The sequence below is a fragment of the Dendropsophus ebraccatus genome, chromosome 8, assembly GCF_027789765.1.
Source record: "Dendropsophus ebraccatus isolate aDenEbr1 chromosome 8, aDenEbr1.pat, whole genome shotgun sequence".
Classification (NCBI taxonomy): domain Eukaryota; kingdom Metazoa; phylum Chordata; class Amphibia; order Anura; family Hylidae; genus Dendropsophus; species Dendropsophus ebraccatus.
Window position 1 is genome coordinate 20,590,228 of NC_091461.1, and position 14,945 is coordinate 20,605,172.

Sequence of the window (14,945 nt, forward strand, 5' to 3'; positions counted from 1 at the left end):
TATACATTGCCTACACATACATATACTCATATAACAGTTTACATACAGTACATACATGTCACACACTGTCATCCAGGGGTGTGGCTGAAATGCCTGAACATCTAATATGGAGGGGGGGGGGGGGGTGGCACTTACATTTGGGTATATATAGTGTGTGTATAAAACATACATTCCTATACACCCTTGTAATGTCATTCTCTTCCTGCACCCAGCGATGAGGCAGGAAGGGGTTAAGGCAATGACTGCGCTGATGCCTCGCCGATATGCTAATAAGACTGAAATAATTGTGTTGTACCGAGACAAAGCGGATCACATATTATACCGCGTTCCCTGACACTGCGCCATAAACCCATCTCGCATGTGGGAATACTTCATGGCGTTCAAATTTCTAATCTACATCAGTGTGGTCAAACAGCTCCAAACAATCCCGGCCGCTTTGGGGAATATTGGATCCATTTATTAACCAGAGCATGTTGTTTGGTGCCTGTTAATTGAATTACTAGCGCACTGACAGATCTGCTGGCATCTCCTCACTCTCCGCCTCCATTAGGATTGTAGAAGTATTGTTCCTGCTGATGCATTCAGAATCGGGGAAAATACAAGTGGTGATGTCTAGATGTTCTTTCCCTAGCCCTATAACCCTAACAGCAATGAAAACGTATTCCTCCAGCTCTGGTAGATGAACTGGTTAAAAGCACAAACAGACCATAAAAAAAACAAACAAACAAAAAACTAAACTCCGACGCATTTCGTACTGTAACACTCTTCTTAATCATGGCATTGTTTACTCATCCTAAATGTGGCAATCACATTAATTAAGCAAAGCTCACCAAAGAGACCAGAAGCTACACCTTTAAGCCATCTATGTACCATCAGTACATTCACTTTAAGTTTTGCACATGAATAAAAAGGTGCCGGTGTGGGGAAACAAATGATTTGACACACAAACTATTTTAACTTGGAATACCCCTTTAACTCTTTCAGGACTGGGCCAAAAATGACCTGATGGACCAGAGCCCAATTTTGAGATCTGACCTGTCTCACTTTATGTGGTTATAGCTCAGTGATGCTTTAAAGGGGTACTCCAGCGTGGGGGCACTTTTGCGGCGGGTCCTGTATCGCGGCGCTCCGGTCCCCGGCCGCTTCCGGGTGTCTGACGCGGGCCCGAGACGTGACGTCTCAGGTCCGCTCAGCCACTCCCTGATCTCGCCTCCTTCACCGAGTGGCTGAGCGGACCTAAGACGTCATGTCTCGGGCCCGCGTCAGACACCTGGTAGCGGCTGGGAACCAGTCACCGGAGCGCCGCGATGCGGGACCCGCCGCTGGAACCGGGGAGGTGAGTGGACGTCTTTTCCCTCGGCCACCTCGTCCCAGCGCAAAAGTGCCCCCACGCTGGAGTACCCCTTTAAGTTATCCCAGCCATTCTGAGAATGTTTTTTTGTCAAATATTGTATTTTAGGTGAGTGGTAATTTCTGCCCGATATCCATACAATTTTCTTTTGAAAAATGGCCTCATTTTATGAACAAAATGGGCAAATTAGCATTTTACTGACCCACCTTGGGGATTTCACTGTCTGATGACATGGCATAATACAGTGCAGTGCTGATCTGCACTATTGTGCCTGTCATAGGTATAGCTGCTCAGCTTCTGTAGCTATGACACGGGAGGCTTTCGGTTGTCATAGCTACCATTGAGACTTTGCAATCACTTTGCACAGCCCCGATAGAAAACAGAGGGAGAATTTTACTTCTGTTCTTCACTATAGATGCTGCAATCGCACAGACCGCAGCATCTATAGGGTTAACTGCCAGGATCTGAGTGTAGCTCGGGTCGCAGCAGTTGTGGCAGGTGCCCAGCAATCACCTCTGTGTCTGTTTCATGTGCAGGCATAATGTCCCTGGTCCTGAAGAGGTTAAGGCTGTCCACCTATCTGCCTTAGGACCATTTTTTACAAAGTGATTATTGGCAAAACCGTCTGTATCACCCTGCTAATGATCATTCCCTGAACAAGAAAATCTCGATCATTGGCTGATCACTTTGTTGTGACTTGGTACCCAATCCTTATATATCTCAGTTAGACATCTCCCAGGGATGTGCGGCCAACGAATGATGGAGGCAGAGGGCCAAATAAATGATCCATTGACCACTTAAGAGGTCCCCCCCTGCATGGTGGTTGAGTCTTGTAATAGGCTCTTTAAACAAGCTCTGATCCATGAGATTGGCCCATGTAATAAGGTCTTATGAGTTTGATTGTTTTAGTAAATGTTCAATCCTTACATGTGTACACGAATGAGGCTGAGTTGCAGTACCAGCTGCAGCCACAGGAGGCATTGTGATCCCTTCAAACCACCGATCAGTAGTGATCACAAGGTTCATTTACCCCGATAATTACTCATTGATGAATTATTCTTAGCGTCTGTCTTTTACCTGGAAAATCACTTTAGGCTATGTTCCCTATCAGGGTTGTCGATCGCAGAGTCCATAACAATTCATTTGGCTCCTTTTCTCCTTTAAGAAAAGTTTTCCATTGATTTGCGGCCAAAAAACAATGGCTCCTTTTCCCTCCCCTCATCGTGTTCTGTCATCCACAATAGACTTGCTTAGTGTTCAATATCGGCAGCCGCTCTAATGCTTCAACAACTCTCGCTGTGTAATAGGCAGCCATAGAGTGACAAGAAAAGTAATGTCCTTGACATGTTCTGTGATTTATACAGCGGCGCAATGCAAGCGATGGCTGCTCGTCACTTATTATTGGAAGGCAAGATGACAGCTCTGAGAAATGGAGGGAGGAGACCCCCGGTATGCAATCAATCTTTAACCTAGTTTGATGGCTGGCATTTATTTATTCCTCTGTCTCTGCCTATAATGTAGATGACAGTGCCATGTTCATTAGGGACGCCTTCATTATATCCATAGGAGATCACCTGCAGGTCTGTATCCCAGCTATAGTAGGAAGGCTGCCATAATAATTAGCCTCTGTGAGTACATACTATTAAAGGGTTACTCCGGCAAAACTTTTTTTTCCCCTTTCAAATCAACTGCTATCTAAAAGTTGTATTGATTTGATATTTACTTTAAAATTCTCAAATCTTCCAGTACTTATCAGCTGCTGTATGTCCTGCTGGAAGTGGTGTATTCTTTCCAGTCTGACACAGTGCTCTCTGCTGCCACCTCTGTCCATTCTCAGGAACAGTAGTAAATTCCCATAGAAACCTCTCCTGCTCTGGACAGTTCCTGACATGGACAGTGGTGGCAGCAGAGAGCGCTGTGTCAGACTGGAAAGATTATGCCACTTCCTGTAGGACATACAGCAGCTGATAAGTACTGGAGGACTTAGGCTGCATTCCCATGTTCCGTGATCCTGACGGATCACGGACGTGGAATGCATGTACCGGAGTCCCCCCGGGCCCGGACAGCATCTGTAATTAGATGCTGGGAGCGGGGGAGACTGTATTCATAAGCGCCGCGCTGTAGTAACAGCACCGCGCAGCTGATTCATTACAGCGCGGCGCTTATGAATACAGTCTCCCCCGCTCCCAGCATCTAATTACAGATGCTGTCCGGGCCCGGTGGTACTCCGGTACATGCATTCCACGTCCGTGATCCGTCAGAATCACGGAATGTGGGAATGCAGCCTTACGGTGTCACTGTCGTCTTTTTTTCTTTTTCAGAAATCAATAGTACAGGCGATTTTAAGACACTTTGTAATTGGGTTTATTAGGCAAATATGCCATTATCTGCATTCAAAAAGACTTTCCCCAGGTCCCCCCTCCCTCCCATTCACTGCTCATTATCAGGAAACCTCGACTAGTTTACATCAGTCGGGCCCCGTGTAACCTATGGAGAGGGAAAGAGGGAGGAGGGAGATATGTCACCAGCAGAGAGCAGAGAACAAATAATTACACAGTGGGAGCTGTGTGAAAGCCGCTATTCAGAGGTCAGAGAGGTCAGTGCTGACTTCAGAGGAGATAGCCCGCTGATGTAGCTGTAAATTAACTCTTTGTTGTCCTGTTTTGGTACCTCATCTCCCTCCACCCCTCCCCTCTCTACAGAAAACCATGAAGACAGGGGGGAAAGCTTCAAACTGTTTTTTCATGATAAAAATGCATTTTTCGGCTAATAAACCTAATTACAAAGTTTCTTAAAATGGCCTGTTCTATTGATTTCTGCAAAAAAATTAACACTTTAATATATTTTTTTTAAAAAGAAGTAAATTACAAATTTATATAACTTTCTGACACCAATTAATTTAAAAGAAAACATTTCACCAAAGTACACCTCTAAGCATGTTTTGCGGAAAGTAATATTTGTGGAGCCATCCTCTTTTAAAATATAACTACATATAGAGTAACATGATGTAGACGTGATGAGTTTGTCAGTGCAACACAGCTTAGTTGGGGATTAGCCCCAGCTCATAGTGTTTCTACAGAAAACCCAAAAGAATGACGTAAAAAAGCAGCTACATTGCATATTGATAAATTCAGCTCTGCTATTACTATATAGTAGACGAAAAAATCCAAACCCAATAGCAGGAAATCCATTACCGATATGGTAATGAAGCTGATTGCGTTTTCTCGGCTGAATAAATATGTTTGTTTTATTTGCATGTTACATTAGGGTCTAAACAAAAAGTCCATATTAAATATCCAGAGGGTCGTGGATCGCGGCATCTCAACGCATTTTGCAATTATCGGCACATTTAATGCATGGGCCGCGTCGAAACTGGGATTTGTAATTTAAATATTTATAACCTGCAAAAATGAGAGAATGCAATATAAATGATAATGCTAAGAGCAAATGCCTGTAAACAAAAAAAACAACTCAAGGAAGCAAAAAAAAAAGAAAAAAAACCTAAGTTGTCTAACCTTGTAATGATTTAAGTCCCATGGACATATTATAACCCATTAGTTAATGTCCTCTTAAAGTGGAGATGTTCTTACTCCACAATGATGTCTGGTCCTTAGTGATCAATGCAAAAAGAGCCAATGGAGCCTTGAAACACAGGACTAGCCAGATATTTCTCTAGGGAAGGACCTAGCCTGTAAGGAGACCACTAAAACCACCATATTAAGTGGCCCTTTTAGTCAGTATCCAACTCAGTTTACGAGTCTAAGGACATGACAAGGGAAATACCAAAGTCCGGTATCCACAGACAGCTGTTTCAGGCTGTTGCCCCTCATCAATGTGGAACAGGATTCTGGCTAGGTGGGAGCAATGCCTATTAGACCAATATGGTAAAATGATAACTTATTTTAGGGAGACCAGCTAAACCGGACACTGTAGGCTGCTAGTCAAAGTGCTCAACACAGTGAAAACTTGGGAAATAAACATATGCAAAAGAGTCCATGGAGCCTCATTTAAGAGTCTCAAAACACAGGACTAGCCAGATATCTCTCCAGGGAAGCACCTAGCCAAGGGGTGGCTCCTGGAAGGAGACCACCAAAACCACCCTTTTATTCAACATCCAACTCAATTTACGAGTCTAAGGATATCACAAGGGAAATCCCAAAGCCAGGTATCCACAAACAACTGTTTTGGGGTGTTGTCCCTCATCAGTGTGGAGTAAGATTCTGGCTAGGAAGCTTAGTCATCAATGTCAAGGGGGCTTATACATCTTATTGGGTTAAAAAGATTTTAAAACCCTAATACTTACCTTAGCGATCCTCCATTGCTGCCATTTCAATGATGCCCAGATCTCCACTGATCTCCACATCCTGGTTCCCATCTTGAAATAAGGAAATGTCCACTCAGCCAATGACTGGCAAACGTGGATCTCAATTACGGTCACCATCATGGCTAGTGGTCATTTCCTGTGTGTCAAGACTTGGGACCAAAAAGTACAGTAGATATCAACCTGGATCCAATTTTTTTTTTTCGTAACTATGTTTGTTCCCGCTGGATAAACCCTTTTAATTTTAAATTTACTGCTTTTACAGTAGACACTCTATAATCTAGGGTGAGTTGTATGCAAGTTTAGACTTTCCCGGTTATACAGTAGGTCTTTATTCTCAGTCTTTCTATCTTCTTATGTCTCTCCAGCCTTACGGAGCAGCTACTCCTGCAACACCTGCAACATGGTGCTAAATTCAGTGGAGCAGTATCACGCACACCTAAAAGGCGCACGGCATCAGAACAAGTAAGTGACAACCCTATATATCTATTATGACTAGTGCAATTGAAAGGGGAAGGAATATGGCCTTTGGCATAGTTGTATCTGTACCCACTGTCCAAAGGCCTTCTCATATACCATTGTTATAAATGGTACATAGTGGATGTGGTCCTAGGAGTTATTCCTCTGAGTATTCCATCACTATATGAAGAAATGTTACAAATGGCACAAGACCAGAGTTGAGTCCATCTATAATCGGAACCATCAGACTAGAATCTAATAAATTGGTCACCTCACCAATTAATTTAGTCTTCTAAGTCATCGAAGTGTTTCGATTCCCTGGACAAGTCTTTGATGAGACTCTGGGCAGTGTCATCCTTGACTTCTCCAGGGAAATGGAATATTGAATCCATTGCCAATAGAGATCAGTGCAACTTAAGCATGCTTAAGTCCATCTGGACCTGGAAGTCTCCATATTTGATTATCGGTGCCTGAAGAAGTTAGATGCAACCCTAGGGCTGCCGGCAAATATGGATACAGCCAAAGGCTTGTCTCTACAGTGTGTGTTCCAGGACTCCCCTTGGGCTGCAACCAACTCCTTTAGCCATCGGTAATCAAATGCCAAGACTTCTGGGTTTGAATGGAGTTCTTAATGTAGATAGTCTCAACCCTACGCATGATAGTTCTCTGGCAAATCTTTTCTACCAAGACTCAGGAGCTTCACTCTCAGTCTTAACTTGAATTCCACCGATGATCTAGTTACGGATGCACCTGGCAACATCTTCATCCTAAGTAAGAAGGATGCGGCTTTGCTTGCGTTAAACAGACATTGAGCTGTTATTGGGTAGGTCACTCCAGTCTTGCTGGCCATTATTGTGAAGGACCATTGACTTTAGTAGTTTGTTTAGTACAAATAGATACAGTAATGCCATTGATCACGCCCTTGTTGCCTGTTTGTGGATTTGTGGATTTTCCTTCCTTCCACCATTACTTACGATAAGGATGTTGGTCTAAACTAGGGATGGGGAACCTCCGGCCCTCCAGCTGTTGCAAAACCACAATTCCCATCATGCCTGGACAGCCAAAGCCAATGGGAATTGTAGTTTTGCAACAGCTATAGGGTCAAAGGTTCCCCATCCCTGGTCTAAACTAAATGTTTACAATCTGGTTATAATAAAACAAAAGAAGCCATTATAGCATCATGTGACAATCATACATGTCATGCGTATTGGAAACATTTTCAATTAATGACCCTTTTAATTGGCTGTAATTTTATCCATCATAATTAATAGAAACCCTTAAAATAAGCTGTAAAAATTTACAAACCAGAAAGAAGCCAGCACGCCATCAGACCAAATTACAATCGTGTTTACCACGAAGTGGAATAGACTTTACCGTATAGAGTTTTATTTAAAGAGATGAAAACCATAATAGGATTGCCTATAACATAACGCTGTCCTAAATACTGAGATCCTTACACAAAAGAGAAGAGTCATCAAATTCAGGAAATTACATTCAGGTCTGTGCACAGTATTGGCGAATATGAGCAGATCAGCCTGGTATGGTTGTGTTTTTTTGTGTTTCTTATTTAGAGAGTCGTCTCTGCAATTGATTTTTACAATTTGACATTTTACTAAAAAAAACTCTCCCGGTGACTGGTCAGGGGGGATCTAACTGATGTGACCCCCGCCAGCCTGTTCCACCATTAAAAGGGGCAAGTCAGAGCTCTGGGGCGCCAAACAGCCCTAGCAGACATAGCATTACATTAGAACTGCACAGGAACGGCGTCATGGATGAGGGTAAGACACATACCTTCATCCTTATGCCTCATGCACTATAGGGAACTATCAGCAGGTTAGATTTGTCCAACCTGCTGATAGTTCCCCTTTAAAGGGAACCAATCACACACAAATTGGGCATAAAGATAAGGAAACGTGCTGGTACATCAGCCAGCACGCTTCCTAACCATCCCCCTGTCCCCTCCGTCCCATGAACATTCAGCCCGCAAAGTTAGTTTAATAGTGTCCCGCGCTGTATGCAAATTACCATGTAAGTAGTCAAGGTGGGCGGGCGGCTGGTCAAGTAGTCCCGGTGGGCGGGGGCTTCGTCATGTAGTCACAGGCTCCTGGGCCGCCTCCGGTGCTGTAATCACGCCCCTCCGGGCGTGTTGTAAAGCGGCTCCTGGTGACGTCACTCGGGGGGCCGGCATTGCACGTCGGCCACGCCGACGTCTTTACTAAGCTGCGCGTGCGCAGTACAGTGGGTGAAGCCGCTGCTATACTACGCCGCGCAAGCGCAGTACAGCAGCGTCTTCTCAGGCTGCACTGCGCATGCGCAGCTTAGTAAAGACGTCGGCGTGGCCGACGTGCAATGCCGGCCCCCCCGAGTGACGTCACCAGGAGCCGCTTTACAACACGCCCGGAGGGGCGTGATTACAGCACCGGAGGCGGCCCAGGAGCCTGTGACTACATGACGAAGCCCCCGCCCACCGGGACTACTTGACCAGCCGCCCGCCCACCTTGACTACTTACATGGTAATTTGCATACAGCGCGGGACACTATTAAACTAACTTTGCGGGCTGAATGTTCATGGGACGGAGGGGACAGGGGGATGGTTAGGAAGCGTGCTGGCTGATGTACCAGCACGTTTCCTTATCTTTATGGCCAATTTGTGTGTGATTGGTTCCCTTTAATTGTTGGACACCAGATTTTTCTATATTCATGAAATCTCAGCAACCTAGGAGAAAATAACACATGATCACAGGATCAGACTACACAGGGTTTGTTTGTAGTCTGTAACTATGGAGATATTGCCTGTTTGCAATGATGCTAATTCCTTGTTAATTTTATATGCATTGAGGAACACATAGAGAGATTATTTTAATCTAGCTCCCCATATCGGACGCCCATCTGCATACAAATGGCGTTCTGGTTTTATTAGGCCTCGGCACAGTTGGTTTCAGCATTAATAACACAATGTCCCAGATTTTCTACAAAGGGAAGAGTCTCTCCTGTGAATTGCACCCTTCCCCTTACTTGTTAATTCTCAATTCACAATAAAGTTAACACTTCTGCAAAACTAGGCCAATGTTTTCGCAGGCTCTGTGGTCTAGTCCACTGTACATTATACGACTGCTGTGACATTTCTCTCTGAACATTTCCTTCAATATCCGGACAGCACCAGGCAGTGGTCCCCTCCTATCATGGCAGGCTGTCAAAGTCTCTGGGTCAGAGATGAATGAATTATTCAGAAAACCTTCCTTTTAAGCAGACAATACTAGACGTCCAGGGTGGAAGAGCAGATGATAATAATGCAATGAAGTCCTCTAATTGGTTGTCTGCTATTTCCGATGCCATCAAATACACTGGAACTAGGGCAGACCCCTCTTATAAGGCTCTGTTCCCGTCTACATTTTGGCTTTCGTTCACAATGGAAAACTTGAGGCTTTGTTGGATCCATCATACGATGGATGCCAATGGTTTTGGGCTAATAACTGGGTCCATCATTGTTCCATCAGGGTTTTATAGAAAGCATGGTGTTTTATGCTGCACTATTTTTGCTGTCAAATGTGATGGGACTGCCGACTGAGAAAGCAGAATTAAAGGGGTTATCCAGCGTTAGAAAAACGTTGCCACTTTCTTCCAGAGACAGCACCACTCTAGTCTCCAGTTCAGGTGCGGTTTGCAATTAAGCTCCATTCACTTCAATGGAGCCGAGTAGCAAAATTTACACTTAAACTGGAGACGGTGCTGTCTCTGGAAGAAAGCGGCCATGTTTTTCTAACACTGGATAACCCCTTTAAGAGTATGTTCACATGTAACGAGTTCACAGCGGATTTCACACTGTGATACTCATTCCTATTAGAGTCTATAGCCCTGCATTCTTGTTGCAGATTTTAATTTCACTGTGAGAATGTAGCGGCAACTTTCTTTAACTACTTCCATGCCGTGATGGTAAAAATAATAAAGACTCATGCTTACCTGCTCCCATCTGCTTTTTTGGGTCCTGGCTTACTGACAGTCCGCTTAGCCAATCACTGGCCGCGGCAGGACAGCGCACTGATTGGCTGATCGGGCTGTCAGCGAGTCAGGACCAGAGAAGAAGACAAGAGCATTGTGAAGGAATGGGGGCAGGTAAGTATGGTGGGGGGAGATTTATCAGACATGATGTAAAGTGAAACTGGCTCAGTTGCCCCTAGCAACCAATCAGATTCCACCTTTCATTCCTCACAGATGCTTTGGAAAATGAAAGGTGGAATCTGGTTGGTTGCTAGGGGCAACTGAGCCAGTTTCACTTTACACCATGTTTGACAAATGTTTGACACCATGTTTTCCCGGTGTTTTTACTATGTTTACTGGCCCGGCATAGAAGTAGTTAAAGAAAGCTGCCACTACATTCTCGCAGCGGATTTGCTGTGATATGAAATCTGCTGAGAACAGGTTAATTGTGAACGCAGCCTTAAAGGGGTTTTTAATTGAACTAGTAGCAGAAAGTTATAGAGATTTGTATTTACTTCTGTTTACACAAATCTCAGTACTTATCAGCTGCTGTATGTCCTGCAGGAAGTGGTGTATTCTTTCTAGTCTGACACAGTGCTCTCTGCTGCCACCTCTGTCCATGTCAGGAACGGTCCAGAACAGGAAAGCTTTTCTATGGGGACAGTTCCTGTCACAGTCCAGGGTGATGGCGTTTGTATAAACAACTTCTATGTATGATCTATCCACAGGAAGCGAAGAGCGCCATATATTATGCAGTGGCCATGCTGGGTACTGCAGCTCAGCATCCATCCACTTCAATGACAACTGGGCAGCAGTCACCCATCATGGACATTACACAATGTATGGAGTTGTCTGCCTCTGACTTCGCTCTCTGACACAGCAGCTTTGGAAAACAACTGTTTAGCAAGTGGGGGGATAGATAGGGGACCAGGTGTAAGACCACCATCGATAAGGTTTCCTAGGACTGTATCTAATACAGGCCTCCAGAGCACTTCAAAAGCCGGACTAATTTAGCCCTCAGTATATTGGTTCTAGCCCTCATCTCTATGACCCTGCAGGACATAGCTGCTTGACATGGATATAGTTGCAGATCAGTCGGTTGCTGGATTACATTGTGCATGCTTGTACAGATAATATATTCCTCTATGAGACGTTGTTTGTCATTTTGGTTATGAGTCGCCTGGCGGGTGCATTACCTCCTAGGTCGGGGATAAAACACTGCCAGGAACATGATATTTAAATTGCAGTGATTGATAGCTTTGTCAATACCCGGGACATAACCAGGGGCGGGTGCCAGCGTGATGGATGCCAGCAAGAGATTATTTTAGAGCAGTACATGGGGAATCTTGTGCCCTGTCATCTCAGATCTATCTCCGGGATGGGCAGAAACAGGAGCCAGGGATACACTAGTCTTGGGTAAATTTATTCTCCGAGAGCCTGAAGTCTATCTAAGTGTCTAGCAAGTTGTGCCAAATGTATCACGCCAGATACGTCTTTTGATAAATTTGGTGCAATCTGTGCCATTTTACTTTCTCATAAATTGATGCGACCTATGGCAGTAATGATGAATCACTCGCATGGATTTAATAGAGAAGAGGTTCCTCCATCAAAACCAGCCGCCATTAGTCAGTGCCGAGCGCTAGAATAAACTACCGCCTGTCACATAACTTTATAACACCCCTGGTTTTAAGAAGTAGCAAAACTGAGGTTGTTTCTTAAGCAGATTTCGTACTGGTATAACAGGAAAGCATTACTGCGCCTGTCCCGACCATGGGTCTGAACTCCTAGCTTTTAGTTCAGATCATCAGACTTGCAGTTAGGCCAAAATAGACATAGATACAAAAATACATCTGTATTACACTAGTGTGGTGTTGGCCCCTATGCTGATATCCAATATTGTTTTTTTTTTCTCCAAACAGCGCCACCCCTGCCCTTGGGTTGTGACTGGTATTACAGCTCATCTTCATTCGTTTCAGTGCCTTGTTTGAGTATGACGATAAAGCTCAAAATAAACATTAGGAATAAAGGTGATTCTTAGTGACATATTATAAGAAAACAGGATCCTGAGCAACAAGCGGGTGGGAGTTCTTCACCAGAATACTGCTATATACTGTAATGTACTATACAAAGCCATATAGATCATATATAACACTGGTGTTTATAGCCTACACAAGAATGGAGTTCAGTGTCCAACTAGACCTACAATTCAGTGTCCACATAATACTACAGTTCTGCCACATACAGCTTCATTTACCACTGCCATATACTGTAGTGTTCAAATAACATTCAGGATCCAAACAATATTCTCAGACATAACATCTAGTTTCCACATAAAACAGCCATTCAGTGCTCAAATAGAACTGCAGTCCAAGGTCCACATAATAGTACCTTTACTGCCAAGATAGCACTGCCATATACAGCTCACATACTAGCACCATATAGTGTTCATGTATCATATAGTAAATAAATAATACCATATAAAGACTGCAATGTACTTCCCACATAATATTGCAGTTCAGTTTATTAAAGGGGAACTATCAGCAGGTTAGACGAATCCAACCTGCTGCTATATCCCTATTGCGCAGGAGCAGCCAAAAAGGAGGGTATGTCTGTTACCTTCATACTCAGCGCCGTTCCGATGCAGTTAGTTATTCACTCCACGGTTCGGTGAGACTGTTTAGAGCACTGCCCCACACTACTGGAGACAATCTGGCCCGCCCATTCTAATGGGGCCGGGCAGAGCAGTGCTATGGGGGTGGGGCAGTGCTCCAAACTTACTGAACTGTGGAGTGAATGAGTAAGTGCACTGGAACGGTGCCGAGGATTAAGGTAAGAGAATTAACTGCATCTTCGGCTCCTCACTCACTAGGAAGCTATCAGCAGGTTAGATTTGTCTAACCTGCTGATAGTTCCCCTTAAAATAAAACCAACTTATAATGCTCAATAATACCCCTGTTCCTGTCCTTAAGGGAGTCCTTAGGAATTGGGGACCCTGGGTAGTAGTTGCCCTGGTTATAACAGAAAAGAAACCCGTCTCCTAGCTGATGGCTGTATACACAGTTATAAAATTATGTTTTCCTTCTAGGCTCAAGAATCATAGAGACTGGGCTGAGCTGCAGTATGCATGCCTCCTCCCTTCTTCATCCCTCCCTGCCCAACACGATTGATGTCTGATTAGTGCTAGAAGCCAAGCAGGGCAGGGAGGGAGGAGGTATGCAAGCTACAATTAGCACAGTCTCTATGATTCTTAAAGGGGTACGATGGAGAGTAAAGTTTTTTTTTATTATTTTAAACACATAAAATATATTAATATATTGTATTTGTATACTTTTTTTATATATCAACTTCTGTTGAGTGGTGACAGTAAGGGGTAACATAGCTGGCACAGCGCTATTGATACAGAGCAGGTGCCCCTCCAGTAGTACTTTATATTCTTTATTAGATTCTTATTAGGGATGGATATATATATATATATATATATATATATATATATATATATATATATATATAATTTTCTGACAGATTCACTTTAACTGCCCAATTCAGCTCTGCTACATCAATGAATAAATAGGAGCCTCCCTGACAATACGCGGCGCAGTCCTTCCTGACGCCCGGGTAGACACATGCATGGTTAATGTCCCTTTATTAAGCTGGAGTGACATGAGGGCTGTGATAGACGGCATGTACGGCTCACAATCCTGCTGGTCGTGGTAATAATAATAATATCTCATATAATACATTTCTGGAGATGATGAGATTAGGAGCAGATTCAGTCCCTTCCAGCACACGCCACATAATCACAATGTTCTACCAGCCTTTCCTATTGTACTATATCTAGCAGCAGAGCCGCCATTCACCAACGGCCTTCACTTTGTGCTTCGTATATTAATTATACAGCCTGAGACTCCATCACGTCGAGCTTGAAGCCCCATAAACCACTAATTCCTCACTAGGTAACTTCCCTTTAGTGAAACAGTGACTGGTTTATTAGAGCTACACCCCATAAACCGGCATTTATTGCTGCCATTAGCCGGCTTACAGGTGGTTTCCAACCTGTGGCTCTTCAGCAAGACTACAACTCCCAGCATGCTCTGACAGCTGCAAGTAGTGTGCGTGTTTATTTCTACATTCGATTTGGTGGTACACTTTTAAAGCGTTAGGGATCAGATCATCTCTACATTGCCATCTATTGGTAGAGTTGTGTAATGACACCCTGATCCCGGCCTGCGCTGTAATGTGATTTACAGGTACCTCTGTGTTGCGTTACAGCTCAGAGTAGCTTTATGTTTTGCAGGTGATACAATTCTGAGTAGGGCTGAGCGTTTATTTGCGGTATAACTGCAGTGCGCTATCTGACATGACAGCGGGGGGCAATGGAGGGAATTTATTCCACTGTTTTATTGGGGTTAGATACCAAAGGTAAAAGACTTTGCATTGATTTTTCCTTATAATGGTGTAAATTGAGGATGCGGAGAGAGACCCAGGATCACATTTTCTCCTGGTATTGATTCTATTATCTGAACTGCAGCCAGAAAAAGGTCCTGTCCTGGCCACGTGCATATATCAGCTTCATATTCTACTGTACCCGAACTTGGTCCTTCTGTAGTTCTTTCTTTTTAGCGTGTGTTTGTGTGTGTATATATATATATATATATATATATATATATATATATATATATATATATATATAAATAAAATTATTATTATAAAATATATATATATATATATATATATAAAAGTATGAGGCTGCAGCACATCCAAAATAGTGAACAACTTGTGGTGTTTATTGGTAAATCATCGGCAAAAAAATCAGCAACGTTTCTGTCTCATCTCGAG

At 43.6% G+C, this 14,945-nt stretch overlaps 1 protein-coding gene across 5 annotated transcripts in view; it reads left to right on the forward strand.

Annotated features, from left to right (window-relative positions):
* Positions 1 to 14,945, forward strand: part of ZMAT4 (zinc finger matrin-type 4) — a 333,551-nt gene that overhangs the window by 215,791 nt on the left and 102,815 nt on the right. For 4 of the 5 annotated variants that reach the window (XM_069978910.1, XM_069978907.1, XM_069978908.1 and 1 more), the window contains one exon: positions 6,041 to 6,137. In XM_069978910.1, coding sequence (XP_069835011.1) covers positions 6,041 to 6,137 — 97 coding nt within the window. Of the gene's footprint in view, positions 1 to 6,040; positions 6,138 to 12,028; positions 12,089 to 14,945 lie in introns of those variants that run through there. The other variant, XM_069978911.1, reaches the window with a different exon arrangement.